This window comes from Notamacropus eugenii, chromosome 1 (assembly GCF_028372415.1).
Source record: "Notamacropus eugenii isolate mMacEug1 chromosome 1, mMacEug1.pri_v2, whole genome shotgun sequence".
Classification (NCBI taxonomy): Eukaryota; Metazoa; Chordata; class Mammalia; order Diprotodontia; family Macropodidae; genus Notamacropus; species Notamacropus eugenii.
Window position 1 is genome coordinate 375,230,340 of NC_092872.1, and position 20,930 is coordinate 375,251,269.

General features: G+C 40.4%; 2 protein-coding genes across 3 annotated transcripts in view; one reads left to right on the forward strand and one right to left on the reverse strand.

Annotated features, from left to right (window-relative positions):
• The window catches only part of LARS1 (leucyl-tRNA synthetase 1), a 55,364-nt gene extending 49,110 nt beyond the window's left edge, over nucleotides 1-6,254 (reverse strand). The window contains exon 1 of one of the 2 annotated variants that reach the window (XM_072630649.1): nucleotides 5,202-6,254. In XM_072630649.1, the coding sequence (XP_072486750.1) occupies nucleotides 5,202-5,207 (6 nt within the window). In that variant the 5' untranslated portion in view covers nucleotides 5,208-6,254. The remainder of the gene's footprint in view (nucleotides 1-5,201) is intronic. The other variant, XM_072630650.1, reaches the window with a different exon arrangement.
• A 9,874-nt stretch (nucleotides 6,255-16,128) lies between these two features.
• The window catches only part of RBM27 (RNA binding motif protein 27), a 65,734-nt gene continuing 60,932 nt past the window's right edge, over nucleotides 16,129-20,930 (forward strand). Inside the window, exon 1 of the mRNA XM_072630664.1 lies at nucleotides 16,129-16,422. Coding sequence (XP_072486765.1) covers nucleotides 16,364-16,422 — 59 coding nt within the window. The 5' untranslated portion in view covers nucleotides 16,129-16,363. The remainder of the gene's footprint in view (nucleotides 16,423-20,930) is intronic.

Below are 20,930 nucleotides of genomic sequence, written 5' to 3' on the forward strand. Positions count from 1 at the left end.
AACAAGTACGTAAATAAGTACAGAGAATAAAAACCAAGCAGTTAAATACAAGAGAATGGGAGGTGGGGAGGGAAGGGGGAGAAAGGACGAGCAGTTGGAGGAATCAGGAAAAACTCCAGGTAATGCTTGGATTGGGTCTTGAAGGAAAAGAGGAGGATTCTTTGAGTAGAGGGGAAGGGCATTCCAGAAGAACAAAGAGAGGCCATGAGAGGATTATGGGAGGAAAAGGAATGTCCGATAAAGTTACGTTGGCACCAGATTGTGAAGGGCTAAACAGAAGGTTCAGATTGGATTCTAAAGGCAAGAGGGAGCCATTGGTGTTGACTAAATAGAGTGACATGGTCAGTTTAGCACCTAAAGAAAATCACTTTGACAGCAGAGAGGGATAGAATGGAGTGGAGAGACACTTAAGGCAGGGAAACTAATTGAGAGGCTACTGAAATAAGTTAGGTGACAGGAGAAATAGACCTGAAGTAAGGTGTTTGATGAGGAAGAAGAAGTTTGATTCAAGAGATATTGTGGAGATAGAAATGATAAGATTTGGCAACTGACTATGTATGTGGGGTGAGGAAGAGTGAGTAAGGGACAATGTCAGTGTTATACACCTGGAAGATGGTGGTGCCTTCCACAGAAACGGGGAAGTCTGGGAGATGGGAAGGTTTGAGCTATGAGAAGACTAGTATCCACAAAAGTTCCCCACTACCCCAAAAGTGATTAGTTTTCCCTAAAGATGGTCTTGGGGCTTGAATGGCCCCTGCCTTCCTAGAGCATCTTCATGGTCACCTAAGGGCAGAAAAAGTTTTATGGGGAGAAGAGTATGGAACCCTGATAGATACTGGGTCCACCACAGGAGGCACACTGATTTTGGAACGTCTGTGGGACTTCCAATTTGAAATATCTAATAGGCAAGTAACAATGTGGAATCAAAGCTCAAGGAAGAGATGAGTGAAAACACCGTCATCAAATGTTGTTTCTTGTTATCAATGTTTGACATCCAAATAAAACATTTTAGCTTTTATGCTTAATAATAGTAACTATGGGGTAAAGAAAGACAAAATAAAGTTACCCACAAATGGAACAGAAACAGTGAGTCTCTCCTCTAAAAAAAGGAAAAAAAAAACGAGATGAACTCTAAAAGAAGCTATGGAAATAACATGAGTCATTCATTCTAGGCAGCTAGGTGGCCTAGTATATAGAGAAGGCAAGTTTGAATCCTGCACCAAACGTACAACCATGTGGACCTGAAAAAAATCACTTAACCTCTCTTAATTTCCTCTTCTGTAAAATGGAGTTAATATTAGCACCTACTACTTCACAGGACTGATGTCAAGGACAAATGAGATAATGTAAAGCACTTAACAAATCTTAAAGCATTACATTAATGTTAACTATTATTATCATCACCCAGAGCAAAGAAGAAATGCAGCAGCATTTGAAAAGAAAAATCTGCATAATTGCTCTCTGTTCAGCAGCCAGAATAAATTCATTTTTTAAAAAAAGTATCAGAACTCTCTTTGTGGTGGCCAAAAACTGGAAATCAAGGAGATGCCCATCAATTGGGGAATGGCTGATTAAATTGTGGTATATGAATGTAATGTGATACTATTGTGCTATAAGAAATGATGAAGAGGAGGACTTCAGAGAGACCTGGAAAGACTTATAGGAACTGATGCTGAGTAAAAGGAGCAGAACGAGGAGAACTTTGTGCACAGCAACAACCACGGTGAGAGAGGATTTTTTCTGGTAGACTTAGAACTTCATTGCAATGCAAGAACTCAAAAAATTCCCAATTGTCTCAAGGCAAAATGCCTTCCACATCCAGAGAAAGAACTATGGAATTCGATTGCAGAATGTAGCAGATCATTTTTTTTTTTGGATTACATTTTGGTTTGTTTTACGATTTCTCCCATTCATTTTAATTCTTCTATGTAACATGACTAAGGTAAAAATGTATATAACAGGAATGCATGTATAGAACCTATACACAACTGTATGCTGTCCTGGGGGAGGGGCGGGGGGAAGGAAGGGGAGGGAGGGGGAAAAAATCTAAGTTAAATAGAAGTGATTGTAGAACACTGAAAAAAATAAAATAATAATAATTTAAAAAGTATCAGAAGATGAGAAGGTTAGAATTAGGATACAGACAAGCAGGTTAGTATTGGTACTACTAGGCTTTTTTTAAAAAGAAATTATACATATGTAAGAGAATCAGAACTTCATATGCAACCTATTTCATTGCCTTTCAAATTCAACTTGTCCAAAACCAAACTTAATTATTAATTTGCCCCCCTAAAGTTGATCTTCCTTCTGACTTAACTATTTGTTAGATAATGCCACTGTTAACTCAGTCTCTCTAGTTCTAAACTTGGGATTCACTGGCTTTTTCAGTTCACCTCATAAATAATCAGTTACCAAATACTACTGATTGTTCCTCTGTCATTTTTCAGCGGTGTCTGAGTCTTTGTGATACTACTATGATCACACGTCTACAAAACCTCTAACATCCATCTCTTCTACTCTCCCTGCCACCAAGCTAGCACAGATCCTCATGCTACCTGGACTATGGCAATAATCTTCAGTATCATTTTCTTTTATAGTCTATTTTTCATACCCTTACCAGAATAATTTTCCTTATCATTTGGTCATGCTACCCCTTCTCTCAAAAATCTTCAGTGACTCTCTTGACCAGTTAAGTTAATCTTCTTTGCCTGGTATTCAAGGTGTCCCCCAATTTGGAGACAACATACCTATCTTTCAACTTTATCTTCTATTATTCCCCTTCACATATACATACTAAACTTGAGTCAAACTGGAAGATCATACCTCCAAAATTTAATCTGTAGTACTCTGAATGCAGGGTTTTAATTATACCATTCACCGGACCTACCCTTCTTAACCTATTGAATTCCTATTCATCCTTTAAAGTTCAACTCAAATGCCACCTGATCTATGTCTTCCATGATTCTGCCAAAAAAGCCTTTCCCCTTGGTTTTTATGTGACACCGTTTGTACCCATAGAGTATTCATCACGTTATAGTCAATATTTTAGTTATTTTACATTTGTATTTGTTATCCCCTGACTATAAGTTCTATAGGGAAAGGGACTGACTAACTTAAACTTTCTCTCTCCCCAAGACCATATCAAAGTAATGAAAGCTCGATGAATTTAACTAACAAACTAGTTTAAATGCTGTGCCAAACCATATGGCTGGTAGAAATGGAGTTGAAATCAAATTTTCTGATTCCTGGTCCAGGGTCTTTCTGCTTTAAAGTGTCATCTAGCTCTATAATTTTGTTATTATTGAAATATGTGTGGGAAAAGTTCTATCAAGAATATCTCAAGAATATTAAGACATCTCTTCAACATACAAAGGAAACAAGTGACCGATTTTAAAGAATGTAACTGTAAATGGCACTGGATCTAGGGTCAAAATACCTACAATCAAATTTTAGCTCTATCTCTTTCATTATTAGTTGAACAAGTCATAATATCTGTGTACTTTAATTCTCTTCTATAAAATGAAAGGACTGAACTAGATTAAAATGCTATGACTTTCTAGAGTACTTTGAATGAAACTTGCATCAGTGATGCCATCCAGATCAAAGTAAAATAGTTTTTATTTAAGTTATTTTTGTTGTTAAAGTTATTATTGAAAACTTTATTGAAGTTATTTTCTTCTGCTCTAGGAAGAGGAAAAATTTCCCATCTGATAATCAAAGATATTTTTAAAATAAATTCCCATCTTTCACCTAGGTTACTGCTGTTTGTTGCCCTAGTAGAACCAAAAAGGGGAGTTCCTTAATGTTGAGCACTTTCCATAAGAATACCAAATCAACCTGAATGCAAATTAGGATCCTCAGAATATAAAACCTGACAACTCCCAGAGGCCAGAGAGACAGTGAGATGGAAGTCATTACGAGGATTAGTCTGGGTTTTGAAAAACCTGTCTAATGGAGCTGAATGTGTCATAAAGCAGATTACTGATTTAAACTAGGAAAGTGGCCTTCCCCAAAGAATAACAATGACTACCAAACTGCTGTGAACAGTGCCTGAAAAAGTACTGATTGGCTGTGGAGTCAGAAAACTTGAATTTGAATCTTCCCTAATCTTGTTACCTCCCATAGATTAAACAATTCCTTATTCTATCTAGAATTCACTTTCCTCATCTGTAAAAATAAAGGGATATGGCTGGATGATTTCCAAGGGTCCCTTCTAGTTCTAAATCCTATGAAAAATCAATAAATTCCTGCCTCCTGCCTGTAGAAGACCAGACTAGATGCCAGAGGAGACACGAGGTTTTAGAAGAGACATAGTCCTTGCCAGAAGGAGCTCAGGAGGGCACTAGAAGGATAAGACACAAACACAGATAAACTGTGACCCACAAAATTCTAAGTGTTTGAGAGAGGTCCACGAGGTGGAAGAAGGTTTGGAAGCAGGGGACTCAAAAAAAGACCATGCAAGAGAGCAGCACGGGAGCACAGTGCCCAGTGCTTAGCACACAGTAGGAGCTTAATAAATGTTTATTGATTGATTGGGCATGGGCTTCCCTTTCAGGGATTCAGTTTCCCCACATGTAAAGGGAGGGGGCTGGTTAAATAATTCTGACACACCTCAGGTGGGCTCAAGAGTCATCCCTGGTTCCCATCAGAAGAGGGAGGGAGGAAGACAACGAGGGGGGAGAGAGGGTGAGAAAGACACAAGACAGACAAAACACACAGACAAAGAGACTGGGGTGGGGGTGGAGGAAGACAGAGACGCAGAGAGAGAGCAAGATCGAGCAGCAGGGGGTGTTTGGTGTTTAACAACCGGCTCTCCGAAAATGCACAGCATTCTCTGAAGCTTAATCTGAATCAGTGACATTTTCTCCATCACTTTCTTAGATCTAGACAAACAACAAACCAATAAGCCAAGCCCGGATTGGCTGCGTTGGCCGATTTCCTAGGTATACATGCTCGCACTGTCAATTTAACAATCGGCTAGCCAGGACCAGCTGGCTCTCCAATCCACCCCCACCTCCATTTTCCCCAGCAGAGCAACCACCACAGGTGACACACAAAGGAGACCCAGACCTAAGCCGAGGCCATGGCCGTAGCCGAGACCTCTTGAGGCGCTGACCGAAAGCGCCCAGGGCTAAGATAGGATGGGATGGGATGTGATGGGCCCGGCCTGGTGGGGGTGGAGGGAGGGGAACCAGACTCACCGTCATGGCGCCAAACGCTGAGTTTCCGTACACCTCAGTGAATCCCACGCTGGCCCCTACGCAGCCTCCGGAGAAGTGTCGGCTAGAACACCCTCTCCGGCCCTGTCCCTCCGACACCCTCTCCCACGTGGCAGTCGCACGCAGGACCCACACAGACCGAAGCAGAAACCCCGGTTCCCCCGGCTCAACCTACTAAAAGGAGGCACTGCCCCGGAGCCCTCTGGGAATTGTAGTTTTCAGAACCTCCAGAGCCGGTAGTCATTGGGAGCCAATTGACTACATTTCCCAGAGGGAAGTGGGCTCTCTCCTGTCAATCCAGGAACTATGCCGGCGTTAGGGTGCGTCAACAGGGTTCGTGAGGGCAACTTCTACTACAAATCCCATGATGCCATGCAAGAGTCTCTCAAACTTCAACCTTTTCACCCTGAGAAAGAGGGGCGGGCTCTTGTAAAGTAGCGTGGTATTTATTACTCTTCCTAGGTAGAGGCTCTAATTACGGCTTACCACTTCCCACAAATATTTATCTTCGCTATTATTCAGCAGCTTGATATTTAGACATTTTATAACCATTTATCAGCTATCCCCATTGTCAAGATGAGGAAATTGAGGCAGTCAGGCGTCACATCAATTATTTCAGGCTCTACAACAATTCCCTGACTTAGACCACGAGACTTTGCCACCTTCCAAGGTTTTCGGTGTCTGACGGCCGGGGATTTTTCCTCAAAGCTCTTAGAAACACCGTGTGCCTACGGGGAGAATCGTGCTATCCACAGGGGCAAGTGCGCTGACTTTGAAAGGCTAAGTCTGAGCCCAGAAACAAGCTGCTTCATCCATTCCTGGGCGCCTCTCATCCTTCACTTCCGCGGCTCCAAAGCTTCCGGAGAGGCTCCCTCTTGCTTTCAGGATAGATACAAACTCTTCAGCCTTGTATCGAAAACCTTCCGCAATCTGGCAAATATACCTTCCTTTCCATTCTTTTTCCATATGACTTTCCTTCAAGTATGCTGCATTCCCGGTAAACTACATTACTAGCTGTTTTCTATAGGGGCCGTCCCTTCTGCCTGGCAAGCCCTCCCTGGTCATCTCCACCTAATCCTCTTTGGCGTACTAAGGATATCTGATATTTGCATAGTACCGTAATACCTGCAAATGCTCATCCTTGAGTTTCACCGTAGTTCTGAGAAGCAGGAAAAGGGAATTGCGCATCCTCACGCAACAAGTAGACAAAGGAAGCAGAATTGGAGGCCAGGTGTCATGGGTTCCAAGGCTAGCATGCTGCCCATTATGCCACAGGGCGCCCTTCAAAACTTAGCCCAACCATCACCACCTCCACACCCAAAGCTTTTATTTAATAAACATTTATTGCATAGAGTCACCACCCAACTGTACTCATTTTGGACTTTTTTGTCTTCTCTAGCTGCTCTTATTTTAGAATTTTAGATTTCATTGGCTTCTCTCCATCATGGTTTCCTTCCCCCTCCCATCTTTTCCACTTTCTTTTTTGTGATGTCTTTCCCCATGATATTGTAAACTCCTTGCAGCCAGAGACTGTCTTTATTTTTCATGTTTGTATCACCAGCACTTAGCACAGTGCTTGACACATAGTAGGTATTTAGTAAATTCACTAAGATTGTTGTGAGGACAAAATGATATAATATTTGAAAAGTGTTTTGCAAACCTTAAAGCACTGTATAGATGCTAGCTATTAAATAGTGTATTACTTTAATTGACACTGTGCTTGGCACACAGAAAACATTCATTAAATGCTTTTTCGTTCATTCATTCATTCACAGATGGAAGCCCATCAATGCCTTCTCATTTTTTGCAATTGTCATACATGTGCATTATGTCACCCATATGCCTCCCCGTTTGGTTATATTATCTACCTCTCATTTTAAAATTGAGCTTAAAACATACTTCCTTCCTTGCTCTGTTTCAAATTGACCTCATCAGTCATTATCCAATTCAATAGCCAATCAGCATTTCTATATTTAGGTCTCTAAAATCATAATTAGCTTTAGCTTGTTTATGTACTTTTGTAGGTGTTTTTCTTGGATGTTTGTCTTGTCTTTTCATTTGAGACTCCAAACTCCTTCGAAGGTAGGAGTGTCATCCACTATATTTGTTGCATCAGGGGCAGTTTAACACTTTGACATTCCATTGCTCTTAGCCCCAGCTCTGTGCTCCTGCTCCCCTAGAGTTGTTCAATCATTTCAGCCACGTTTGACTCTTTGAGACTTCGTATGGGGTTTTCTTGGCAGAGATGCTGAAGTGGTTTGCCATTTCCTTCTCTAGCTCAGATGAGGAAACTGAGGCAAATAGGATCAAGTGACTTGCCCAAGATCACATAGCAATCAAGTTTCTGAGGTCGGATTTGAACTCGGATCTGACTCCAGGTCTGATACTCTATCCAATAAGCCACCTTGCTGCTTCTAGAATGGCACAGAGGCTTTAAAAATAATAAATAGCAAGAATCTCAACAATACAGACTAAGTAGAATATATAGTACTTCTGGTAACCCATGGGTTTAGCTACTACAAATATCCAGCAATTTTTGGTATTTTTCCTTAAGGACATTAAGTCAGTGGGGAAAAACTGTTTATAAACTGGGATCTTGGGCAAACCACTTCTTTCTGAGCCTGTTTCCTCATATGAAAATTAAGAGGATTGGACTAGATGACATCTGAGTTACCTTCCTGCTCTAATTCTTATAACATTCTAAGTAGTTGAAACCAGACGATCTTTGCATTAATGAAAAAGCTAGCTCTCTTCCAAACTATAAGGTCAGGAGCAAAGAGTCATGTAAATTGGCGGGATCCAAGTTTTTAATGACACCTTATTGTCTATTTTTTTCCTACAATATTGAAATTTTTAATTCCCCAAATCAGAACCATTCTCATAGAGAAACAATGAATAGCTATTTGAAAACTAGATTCACAATCCACATGCCTTGGATCTTTCCAAAGAGCTTCTCCTGGTGTGTCATAGCTTCTACAGAGAAAACATGACACCAGAATTATCAAAACACTTCCTGCGTCTTCTGAATATCCCACTTCTGCTGTCATTACTGTTCCTTCCATTTCTTATGTAGTCCTGCTGCCCAAGTACCACAATAAGAAGGTATTATTTGGTTCCCAACTATGAATTATTTACATCCCGCTTTCTGTTTATCTATCCTTCTTTTCATGAAATTTCGGGGACTGTAGAGAGATCTCTTGATGCTATAAGTGGCACACTATGTACAAGTCAAGCACACAAAACAGAAAACCCTCAAATCCCCTGGTGTTACAACAGTACCTATTACTATAGGTACTCAGAGACTCAGATAATATTGGGCATGAGCCCAATAATAATAAAGGGCATAGGAAGATTACAGCTCCACTGACATAAAGTTTGAAAACAGAAACCTCCAGAACTCTTGTTCTGCAGCAAATCTCAAAAGTAAAGCCAATTGACAATTTAATCTACAGATAAAAGAGTGAGCCAATGGATTTAGGGTTTGAGCTTCCTGGTTTGAAACTCTTAACAGTTTAATTTATTTTGCATGGAACATTAATATTTCATGGAACATAAGTTGACTGTATATTATACACAAATGACTAAACGCCACAAAAGTTTTCTCTCTGAATCCAGAAAAGCATTTAGTCACTGCTTTCCCTACTGCATCTATTTGAAAATTTTTACTTCTGTCTCCATCTGTCCCCAGAGAAAGCCGGAATAAGTGGTCCAAGTGGATTAGATGGCAATCCCATTGCTATCCTGTGCACAAGAGAAAAGAAATCCCTCAAATCAGTTTCCTTCTGTGATACATTCCTAATTTTGAGAAAAGTCTGTTTCTGCCAATGCTTGAGTGAAAAGGTTGAGATGAACATTTGCTTGATGTGCCATGTGTGATGGGGTTGACCTGAAGCTAGGAAAATTAAATTACTTACTGGAGGAGTCAGCATGGTACAGAAGAAAGACCATTGGATCTGTAGTAGAGGACTTGTGTTTGAACTAGTTCTGCAACTTACTCTCAGTGTGGCCTTCAAGAAAGTTACTTAGCCTCTGTAGACCTTAGTTGTCTGATCAACAAAATGGGTTGGACTAGGTGACTTCTAAGATCTCCTCCAGCTCACAAGTCCTGTGTCCTATGATATTTGTTGTTACAATTTTCTTAAATGTGCATCTTCTCTATATCTATTAATTCCCTTTCCTTCCTCCCATATTCTTGGTTACTATTTCTCCAAGTAAATTAATATGACTTCATATAGAAATGAATGAATGAAAAAACATTTATTAAGCTTACTTTCTAATGGGGGAGACAACATACAAAACAGAATAGTGGCCAGGGAAGAGGCTCTTTATTCCAGAAAGTTACAGGGAAGGTGAGTGGGGCCATATGGAGAAGTAGATTGTTGATATACCCATTGAGGAACGATGGCAAAGTTGATATGATCACCACTTATGGTTCCCAACCCGAGATTAGGTAGAAGGGAGGAAAGGGCATCCTTCTAGGGCAAGAGGCTGGTGAGGCCATGGAAGAGTGAAGTGAAGCGTGGCTGGAGCTTTTCCTGAAATAGTGGTCAGGGAGAGGCAGTCACCAAACAGGAGAGCAATTTCTTGAAGGCAAGAAGAAAAAGGTCAGAGGAGGATTAATCTTTGGATTTCCAGAACTCTCCTTAGCTAAGTAAAGCAGAAGTGCTTGTTTTCTCATGACTAATGTGGAAATATGTTTACATGATTGCACATGTACAATCTATATCCGATTGCTTGCTATTTTGGGGAAGGAGGTGGGAGGGAGGGAGAAAAAAATGAAACTCAAAATCTTATAAATGAATTTTAAAAACTTTAATGAAATTTAAAAACAAAAAACATTTGAAAAAAATACTACTTACCAAAAAAAAAAAAAAAGAGGTGCTTGTTCCCTTCTAAATGTAACATATGAGGAAGCCAATTATACAACATATGGTTTGCAATTCAGTTACTACAAATGCCTAGCTATTAGGTCAGCAGCTAGACTGCAAGGACTAGTATGGTAAATATAATTGCCTCCCACTGAAATAACCAAGTTGTCTTTGGATAAAGTCAGAAAAAAATGAATCTCAGTATCATACATGGCCAGTCTACTTCCATGGTCACAGGCTAGCTAGACAACCTTGACCCCGAGTTAAAATGTGAATTCAAAATAGGAGTCACTGGTTCCCAGGGCAATGTGCTTAGCTCTCCGCAATCCGCAGTCCACTACTGCAAAAATAATTCCTATGAACAATCTCCAGCATCAGTTCATATTCTGTTTTCTTTGTAGCCAATAAAGAAAAGCGGTATGTGAGTTAAATGAATTGGATTCTGTTTTGTGCAATACTTCTTTGTGTGCATCCTAAATTGAGAGCTGGATGAGACCTTGTAAGTTGTCCTGTCTAACTCTATCGTTTTATAGATGCAGAAACTGAAGCCTGGAGAAATTAAGTGACTTGCTCAAGGGGCACATAGTAAATAGAACAGGGATTTGAACTCCGATTCTCTGAATCTAAATCCATCAACACACATAATAGACCATGTTTTCTCCCATCCTAGACTGTATAAGCTCTTCAAGAGTAGAGACTGTGTCAGTCTCTCATTTTTGTACCTCTAACATGCAGCATAGTGCCAACCTTAGTTGTTTGCGGAATTAAATATAACCCTGCTTTGTCATTAACTGTGTTGTTGACTTTATATCTGTCACAAACCTCTCCATAGCTCATCTCTGACATATTTGTCCTCTTGAAAATGTTTTAAAACTGAGATTCTTATAGAGAAGATACAAAATTAAGATATGGTTTGCACCCCTCTAAAAGAAGGCAATTCTTTATTATCACTGCATTATAACACTTTCACGCCCAGCTTTAAGCCTAATCAATTCAAATCAAGATACTTTTATTCAATTTAGCATTTACTTAGCATCTATTTTGTGCAAAGTACTGTACTAGGTTCTGAGGATACAAAGTCAAAAATAGAAAGGTCCTTTTTCTTTGGGAATATATGTTCTACTGAACCATAAGATACACTCATATAAGTAAATCAGTATGAAAAACATAAATTAACACAAAGTATTTCTCTCCTTTTTTTTAGACTGTGATTTCATTCCCAGGGAACATCCAATGAGGAAATTTCCTTTTTTCAATAAAAATTCTTAGGTAGTGCTGCCTGGAACATTGTGAGGTTGAGCCTTTCTTAGACTCACACAGCCAGGAAATGTCAGAGACAAGAGCTGAATCTGTGTCTTTCTGAGGCCACTCTATGCTGCTTCTATAATACACAATATATAAAAATTAATACACAATAAGTTTGAGAGAGAAAGCCTCCTAAGAACTAAGGGGAATCAAGAAAGGCCTCATGTGAAAGGTATCACGTGAGATGTACTTAAAAAAAAACTTAATGTAAATTTTTATTGATACATGTGGTTTTTTCATTGCCTGTGGTTCCTTCTATATTCTTCCCCTTCTCCTTCTCAGAAAGTCATCTCATATAACAACCTTTTAAAAGTAAAAATAAAAAAAGAAAAAGAAATCAGCAAAACTTTTCGAATTTCCCTCTCCCCAATCTAAAAATATATAAAAGTCGCTTGGGTTATTAATCTCTCACACAATGACTTTTATTGATTCAAGAAGGTGCATAGGCCCTATTTCACCCTCAGTTCTATTTGTACCTAGTCTATTCATCAAAGCTAAATAGGGGTGGCTTCAACCCCATATTTCTACTAGGTTTAGGAGTGACCTTGTAGTTTCAATAGCTCTGAGTGTTATTGGATTAGAGTTGGCTACCTTCTGGGGTAAGCATCTACAGTGCTTGTACACCAACAAGGCCTAGGCTTGGCAATTTTACCATCAAACATGTCCTGTGAGTTGTTAGCACATTAGATAGCCATGGCAAGATGTGAAATGCGTAATTACTAGTGCTGCAGATCTCTTTATGTTTTGATTAGGTTTAAGTTTCAATTTCCCATCTGATTGTAACAACAGTTATAAGTTCAGTTGCTTAATGCTGCTTGCAATTGTCCCGTTAATGCAAGTTGTTGAGGTTTTTATGTTTAGCATTTCTTTTGTTTGACAGAATAAAATACACATACCCTCTCTGATTCATGTTATAAATTATCTCTCTACTCTTTCTTTTTGAGAAACCCTAGTCTTGAAGTTTCTTAACCTGGGGTCCATGAACTTTTAGATAGCAGACAGATAGGTTGATAGATAAGTAGAAAAATAGATAGATGATTGAGAATACTATTTCAGTATAATTAGTTTCCTTTGTAGTCCTATGTGTTTTATTTCATGCATTAAGAAACATTATTTGGAAAAGGGATACATAGGCTCCACCAAATTGTGAAAAGCCTCCATAACTAAAAAAAGATTAAGAATCTCTGACCCATATAATAAGTAAAAATTTCCCAAGGGTACTGGGATTGTTGGTTAGTCATTTACAGTCATGGCAGACTCTTTATGACCCCTTTTGGGGTTTTCTTGGCAAAAATACAGGAGTAGTTTGCTATTTCCTTCTCCAGCAGGGCATGGGATAGGACTAGGGTTAACAGGCAGATAAGTGTGAGGTCAAGGAGCCTAGTCCCCTGCTCTTTAAAAGTTAGGCTTCCCTAAACTGAGCCTTGTCCAAACCACATGCCTAGGCACAGAATATGGAATGAACACAGCACCCTACAGCTTGTGGGCCCAGCAAGTTTAGATAAATAAATGTAGACTATATCCAAAATAAATATAAGGTGATTTGGGGAGAAAAGCACGCTAGCACCTGGAGGAATGAGGCTAGGTTTCATTTAAACAGACCTTCACAACTTGGCAGGAGGTAGGGGGCCAACATTAAAATAGGCTTAACTTCTTTAGGCTGCAGATAGCTTTTACTGGTTCACTTTCCAAGTGAAGGTATAATTAGTGAATAAATTATTTTGCAAATAAACCATATTTTTAAAAAGGGAAATTTCAATTAATATCAATTAATTACACTTATTATTTAAGTTTTTTATTTATCATGAAATTGCTTCTCTCAGACTAGAGACAGACTGTTGATGGTTTGTTGCCGAGGATCACATGGCAAACAGGAGCACATGTGTAGTGGCAACCTACCTGCCAAGTTACATATAGTGACTAGTGGAAGGTGGGTTAAGTGGGGAACTGACAAAGCACTCCTTAGATCTTCACTTTCTTTTATATCCTTTACATCTTTTGAGGGCTGCCAGAAATCTCTTGGGCTGCAAGTGGCCCTTGGGCTGTATGTTGTGCCTGATTTAGAAAGTAGTGTTTGAGCTGCTGTCATGAAAAAAGCCAAGAATCTGAAGAGGTGAAAGGAAGGTGGAAGTACTTTTTTAGGAATGGACGACAGCAAGTATGAAGGACAGGGAAGATGAAGCATTGTATAGGCTGGTATCTGGACTACAGAGTATGTGTCAGGATGTAACGTATAAGAAGATTGGAAAAGGAAAAAGTGCAGGAAAAGCTTTAAACTTATATTTGATGTTGAACAAGTCATAACCCCTTTAGACCTGAGTTTCCTCCCATGTAAAATGAAAGAGTTGGATTAGATGCTCCTTAAGATTCCTTTTAACTCGAACTTTGTGATCCTAAGAACTTATAACCTTATGATCTTAGTGGCAATAGAGAGCCTATGTGGTATATTAAGGGGTAACATGGTTATGATGGGGACGGGATTTGTGCTAGACTCCTAAAAGGAAAGACCATGTCTTTGGGACCTGGACCCCAAAGTCCCTGAAAGAAATCTCTGGCAAATTAATTTGTGTAATTATTGAACCTAGGAGTGGAAAACTTCTACCTGCAAAAGTGCTATTACTTCTAAATAGCATCTGATCCTCCTAAAGGAATTTGGAATTAGAGTGAAAACTTTTAAGAAAGTAACAAGATCAGATAATTCTACAGATCAAATGGAAATGATTCTAATGGGGCTTTTACACTTTTACTTCTCTCTATATTTGGGTTTGCAGACTTGCTTGTCAGATTTGTGTCTTCCAGACTACAGGCTATTCAATTTCAACTACAGTTGGTAGCAAACAGTGGGTACCAGCCAATGTTCCCCTGGATGAAGCCTGTGCTCAGTTCCAGCCAACCTCTTCCCTGGATCCCTGTGAGGCAAGGACACCTTTATGTCCCTTGCCAGCAGGAGGCAGTTTCAAGAAGCCAAAACCTTCACCCCATACTCCATAAGAATTTGGGTCCTATTTGTTGAGGGGAGAATGATGGGGAAGGGATTCGCACTAAACCCCTAAAAGGAAAGACTCAGATGCCAAAGACATAGTCTTTCCTTTTAGGGGTCCATCAAGAATCCCATGCCCATCAGTTAGATCTTAAATTTAGGAAAATTACTTTGTTGTCTGTGTGGAAGGAATTCTTGTAAATTGGGAGGCGAAGGCCCATTTCTGTTATTCTATTAAGCTTGTTGAAAAGGAGATGATAGGGAAAAGAAAGAACAGATAAAGAATAAAAGGAAGATGTCTTTTTCCTCACTTCCTGCCAGAAGTAATCTCTTAGTTACCTGGATTTTTATGCCCCTGTTTTGTCCTCCTATGCACTTATCACAGTCCAATTTTTATTTCCATTATTTGTCCTACTAGTTTATCTCTCCAAGTAGGGTACAAAATCCATAAGAACAAAGACACTCTTCATATTTCCTAGATCTAGCACAAGGTCTTGTACCTAGTAGGTGTTTAATAAATGTTTGTCAAATTGAATGATAAAAGGGAGAAAGAAGAAACCCAAACATTTTGATGAAGCGTGATCAGAGTAGTTTCAGTAATTCAGTTCAATTCAACGAATGAAATTCAATGTAATTGAAGTAATGAGACCGGAAACTGATTTCCATGTGGCTTTTATGGAACGTATCTCATTGCTTTAAGTTATGCTGTGTATAATGTATGTGTGTGTGCACGTTTAGCATATATTCGTACTGAATGCATGTATGATCCTCACTCATCAAGCTGTCCAAACAAGTTACTTCAACACCTCAAAAGTGAATTGTTAACCTAGCCCAAACCTAGATCTTCAATTGCTTCCTTTTGTTTACCAAGAAACTCTTATCAAACAATATTTGGTTTGAAGATAGTCTCCCTGGAGTAGATTGCTGTGAAGAGATGCCTAAGAACATTGCGTGCACTACTCTGTTTTCTGGGGGAATGCCTTACACTTGGCAGAACTGAGATCTTGGTGTATGTAGCATCTGAAAACCCAGGCCCAGAAGCGACTTGCGCATGGGTCGCCTGAGCAGCCCAGCAGCCCAGCAGCCCAGCAGCCCAGCCCAGGAAGGGGCACTCAGGGCTGACTCCAGAGCTTGTACTCTTTCCACGACATCGCGCTGCCTCCCCCCTTTGATTTCATCGGTGTATCATTTTAAAGAAAAACAATTAATCTGTCATTTGGACAGTGCATAATTATTTGAAAGTGACAATGGGCAAAAAATTGTAGGAGCAAAAAATGGGAAGCATGCGTGAAGTGTAAAAAGTGGGTGTGTACAAAAAAAGTAAAATTTTTGCATCCCGTGTGGACCGGAGGGAGCGTGACCGAGAGCGTGCTGCACACACTGTTACAGCCTTACTCCAGCTCAGTCATTTCAGGTCACCAGCATGAGTTTCCAGGACACAGAGAGGAAGTAAGCGAGCGTGCAGGTTGCCGGCTGGATTCCCCCTAAGGCATAGTCCGCTCTAGACGCTGGCAGCCAGGGGCCGGCAGCATGCTCCAAAAAAGGCGCCACGGTCCCTTTAAGAGCCACACCACCCACCTTCTCCAAGATACCATGTTGCACCAGGAGTTCACGTGTTCTCTCTACCTAACTTGCTGCATCCCCCCTTCTGAACCGGGCCCGGCCTGCCGAGGGAGGGGAAGGGAGAGAGCCGGCGCTTGCCATTGGCTTTGTCCCCACGGCCCTCTCCCTCCTATTGGCCCAGGCCGGTGTTGCTCTGGCGCTGCCTCCCGCCCGCCTGCGCAGTCGGGCTAGGTTGTGTGCGGGGCTCTTAGGTTAGTTCCTGTTAGGCCCTGGCCGGGGGGTGTAGGTTGGAGCCTCTGGAGATGCCCGGTGGCCGGCGGGCCGGGGAGCAGTGAAGGGGGCGTGTGGGGGGGGCGCGGCAGCGCGGAGGCCCACGGACGGGTGGGGGTCGGGGAGGGAGGAGTGGTAGAGACCTCCCGCCCTGCACCATGCTCATAGAGGATGTGGATGCCCTCAAGTCGTGGCTGGCCAAGTTACTGGAGCCTATGTGAGTGTCCCCGGGCCGCCGGGGCCGGGACGGGCGCCGGAGGTCAGGGCCGACGTGGGCGTTGGGGGCCAGTGGGGGGAGGGGGAGGGGGAGATCCCTGCAGTAGGGGGGCCGGGGCTTGGCGAGGTTCTGTTTTGTTTGTTTGGGGGGAAGGGGGGAGAGGACCCCCACCACCACCAGGGGAGGGAACAGCGAGGGCGGAGGGGGTAGGACTTACCCGCAGCGAGGGGTGACTGAAAATGGGGCAGAGGAGGGGGCACGTAGGGGTCTGTTTCAGTGGGGTAGTGGTGTACACTCCTAAGAGAAGGAATAAGGACAGAGGGAGCAGGAGATGGTTTTTGCCACTGAGGTAGGAAGGGGGCAGAAAGAGATGTTTGTAAATGATCTGTTTTATTTCTGGGAGTAATAGTAATAGCCCCCTTCTTTGGGGAAGAAAGGCAGGGCTAAAAGGATGTCTTTGCCCAGGGTTAGGGATAGTCGTGGGGGGGGGGGGGGAGGGTTCGAGGAGGCTAAGCCAGGGTCTATTTTGTTTGTTTGGGGTGGTGGGGAGTTTCCACCCTCGTTCACCCTCCCAGTCCCCACCCCAGGGAATTGAGGAATAGTGGAGTGAGGTTTTTGGTCCCACCATGGGGGAATGAGGCCTTAAAGTTTTTCATTTCTTTTGGAATTTGGTTCTGTCCCAGAGAAAGAATGGTGAGAAAGTTGAAGGCCATCTTTGCCATCTCCTTAGGAGGCAAAGAGGAGTTGGGGCTGTGTTGAGTAAGCCCTGGGTAAGTGAGGATTGCTGTGAACTACGTCTAGGGTTACCTGTGTGGATGGTTTTATTTTCTCGTAATTAAGAGGTGAAGGAGACATATTATAAACTAACTTGTTACTTTTGTTTTTTGGGGTGGGACTGCATACTCCAGAATCTTTTTCAGTTCCATGTGACATATTCAGTTTTGTTTTGTAGAGGTGGAGGGTGGGAAGTAGAGGACAAGTAGCAAGTTTTGCTATAGACTTGGAAGTGACTATCTAATGAAAATGACATTATAGGACATCTGAAAATCTGCTGAAAGTATATATCTGAGTACATGTAATGTCTTACCCATGAACAAAAGTAGGTAAAGTGGCCAAGGTAGGGAATATTAAAGTAGCTAAATTTATTTGTGTCATTGGTTATATTTGGAGGAGACTAGGAAAAGGAGGAGACAGAATGTTATAGTCTGTATTTTGTCAGTTTATATCTTGTTCCTGAATCACGGGGGGGGGGTGGGGGGGGGGTGGGGGGGGGGGAGGGGAGGGGAGGTGTTTTTAGGTATTGTACAGTGTATATTAAAGAAGCCAATTTTTATTGCAAAGTCTGGACAGTTATAAACAGCAGCTGCTGGTTCCTATTTGCAATTTTTTGGACAGGTTTCCCTCACAACTAACTTTTATTTGTACATTGGCAGAAGAAAGATGGGATAGTATTAGGCAGGATTTTGTGATCTAAGTTTTTGGTTGAATGTTTGGTTTATAAAAAATTTTTTTTTATGATGACAAGTATGTGTTTCCAGACTTAACCGTTGCAATTACTTGCCTTTTCTTTAAAAGCAAAATATATAAACTTTACAACTTCACCTTCTCTATCAGATTGAAGTATCCATTTTTTTTCTTTGTTAACCTCATAACTTTTGGAAAACTTTTGTTTTAAAGTTTCTTAAATCTGTTAACAGTATTTCCCCCTGACCTTTTCAATGTATATGATTTTAATGTTTAAGGTGCATAGAATCTTACCTTCAATTTTTATTAAACCTAAAAATGAATTATTAGATTTAGCTAAATGTTATTAATTGAATACGTTGTTTCAATTTATTTTTGAGTGTGGTAGCATAGTATTTAAAACTGGAAAGGAGTCTTAAAAATCATAGGACCACAGATTTAGATCTAGAAAGGACCTCAAAGACTATCTGGTACAACCTCTCCCCTTCATTTGACAGATGTGAAAACAGGCTGGCAAAAGTGTGATTTGCCTTAGATCACAGTAATAGTAAGTGACAGAGGCACAGTTTGAACCCTGCTCCTTTGACTCCAAAGCCAGTGCTCTTCCCACAGTACCACACTGCTTTGCACTCCTCCATTTTACAAATGAGGAAACTGAGGCCTAGAGGAGTTAATTGATTGCCTTGTCCCATATCTCTCAGGTAGTCTTTAGAGAGTTGGGACTTAAATCCAGGACCTCTCATCTGTTCCTCTCTTGACTATATACCACATGATCTTTCAACTTAACATACAACATACTTTTTCTTTTTTATACACACACACATACACACATACACACGGAGGTTACTTTCTTACGTAAAGTCAGTAGATAGCAATACAGGTGACTTTTGCTGAAATAAATGTATAGTACTAGGAGTTGTATATGTAGGTGTAGTATGAAGCATATAAGACATTCTAATTACTAGTAGGCTTTTGTGGAAAGATTAGGTTTATTTTAATAGCCAGATGATTAAATAGTCTACTAAAATGGGATATGGTTATAAATTTGCTTTTTTCTATCATCCAAAATCTAGAGATTTTTCTTTAGTCAAATTGTCATAGTATTCCAGGCTAATTTGTTAGATATTTATGATCTGTTTTGGGAACTTGGTTAACTAACCTTGTGTTACATTTTCTCTTCATTTATTTTGCAATAATGTGGCATAATCTTTTTTAAAAAGTTTTTTTTTAAATGACATACCTGTTCCCTAGTGTAACAGTTGTGCGTGTGTGTGTGTGTGTGTGTGTGTGTGTGTGTGTGTGTTAAACAAGAGATGCTTTTAAGCTGGAGGATGATCTGTTATTGACACAATGGAAATTTCATAGGCTCGGAGATATATTACTTTGGGGGGAGAGAGAGAACACTGGAGGAAATATCCTCTTTGGTTTTGCAGGTAGAGTGTTATTATTTTTTTTGGTGTTCATAAAAACAGTTAATATTGCAATAAGGTGAAAAGAGAACTAGATTTGAGATAGGAAGCAGATGTCTTACTCCTTACCCTTTTATATTGACTGGTTAATATCTTAGGTAAACTTTTCAGCCTGTAAAATGTGAGTGTTCCCATTTAGCACACAAAGATCATAATAGCATAGAGCTAGTATATTTTATAGCTAAAAGGTACATTTGAATTAATTACACCTCCTCATTGTACATAGGAATAAACTGAGGCAAAGGGAAGTGAATTTCCGACTTGGCCTGGATAAGAGTTTAAGGTTCTTGAAGGCAGGGGCTGTTACTTTTCTTTATATTTCCATTGCCTGGCACATAGTAGGCATTTAATGTTTGTTGATTGTTTGATTATCTAACTTTACACAACTAATTAGTGGCAGAACTGGACCCAAATTCCATTCTCCTAACTAATACATTAGTATCCTTTCCACTATTCCACACTATATCTATTGGAGATTTAGAAATAAGTAACTTTTATTGTTTGTTTTATAATTTGTGAAATACCCACAGTGACACACCACACAACAGACCTTCATGTATAGGGATTGTGGTATCATAGATTTAGACCTGGAAGGGTCTAAAGGCCATCTGACCCAAGCTCATTTTCTAGATAGGAAACTGAGGTTCAAATAAATAAAGAAATTTGCCCGTTATCACAAAAGTATTAAGTAGCAGAGTTGAGATTTGAACCCAGTTTCTTTGATTCAATCATCTTTCCACTAGATTGCTTCTTCTATGTAACAAGTGTTTGAGCTCTTATGAATAAAAGATGTTAAGTGAATGTAAGGCATTTTTCTTTGATGAAGAAATTTCTTCAAATTCTAGTACATATTTTGCCAACCTGCAATTGTATCTAGTTGGTGTTTCTTTTTATTATTTTTTGGGGACATTTGAATATGTGTAATGTATTCATAGGTTTCTCAAGAGAGCTGGAGAGTTCCAGATCCCCTTTGCTTCACTGTCTGATGCTGGAGAAGTCATTTAACTTCTCTCTACCTTCAGTGTCTCATCTGTAAAATTGGACTGATTATGCCAGCCTTTTTTGTCAATCTCATGAGAAAGTCATTAACGTTAATGGAATGTCTGTAAATATTTTTTGCCTCAAAAAGAATGACCGTATAAGTAAAAGGTTGTAATATTCTTGATCTTGAAGCTGCTTTTCAAGTTCATGAAAACAGATTTGAGTGTTCTTTACCTTTAAGCACCTTGACTGTTGGTGATGTTAAACTGTAAAATAAAGCACTGGGTCTTAGGCCTTGCTGACTGAGGTGGCCTTGAGGATCACCATTTCCCTTCTGCTGCTGGGTAAGGAGACCCTTTTATTTGACCCAAGGCATTCTCCTTTGCTTATTTGTAAACTTTACTGATTTCTAGCCCTTAACTCAAGGCCTAAGTCTCTTTGATCCTTTTTTGGTTTCTCCATGGTTTAGAAATCAGGTGAAACCGATCCCTGAATTACCTTTCAATGATCTGCTTAGGTTGCATTTTTCTTGTTGCCCAGTTCCAGCACTTACTTTCCCTTTCTCCTGTAACTTTGATCTCACATAGTCCAGGC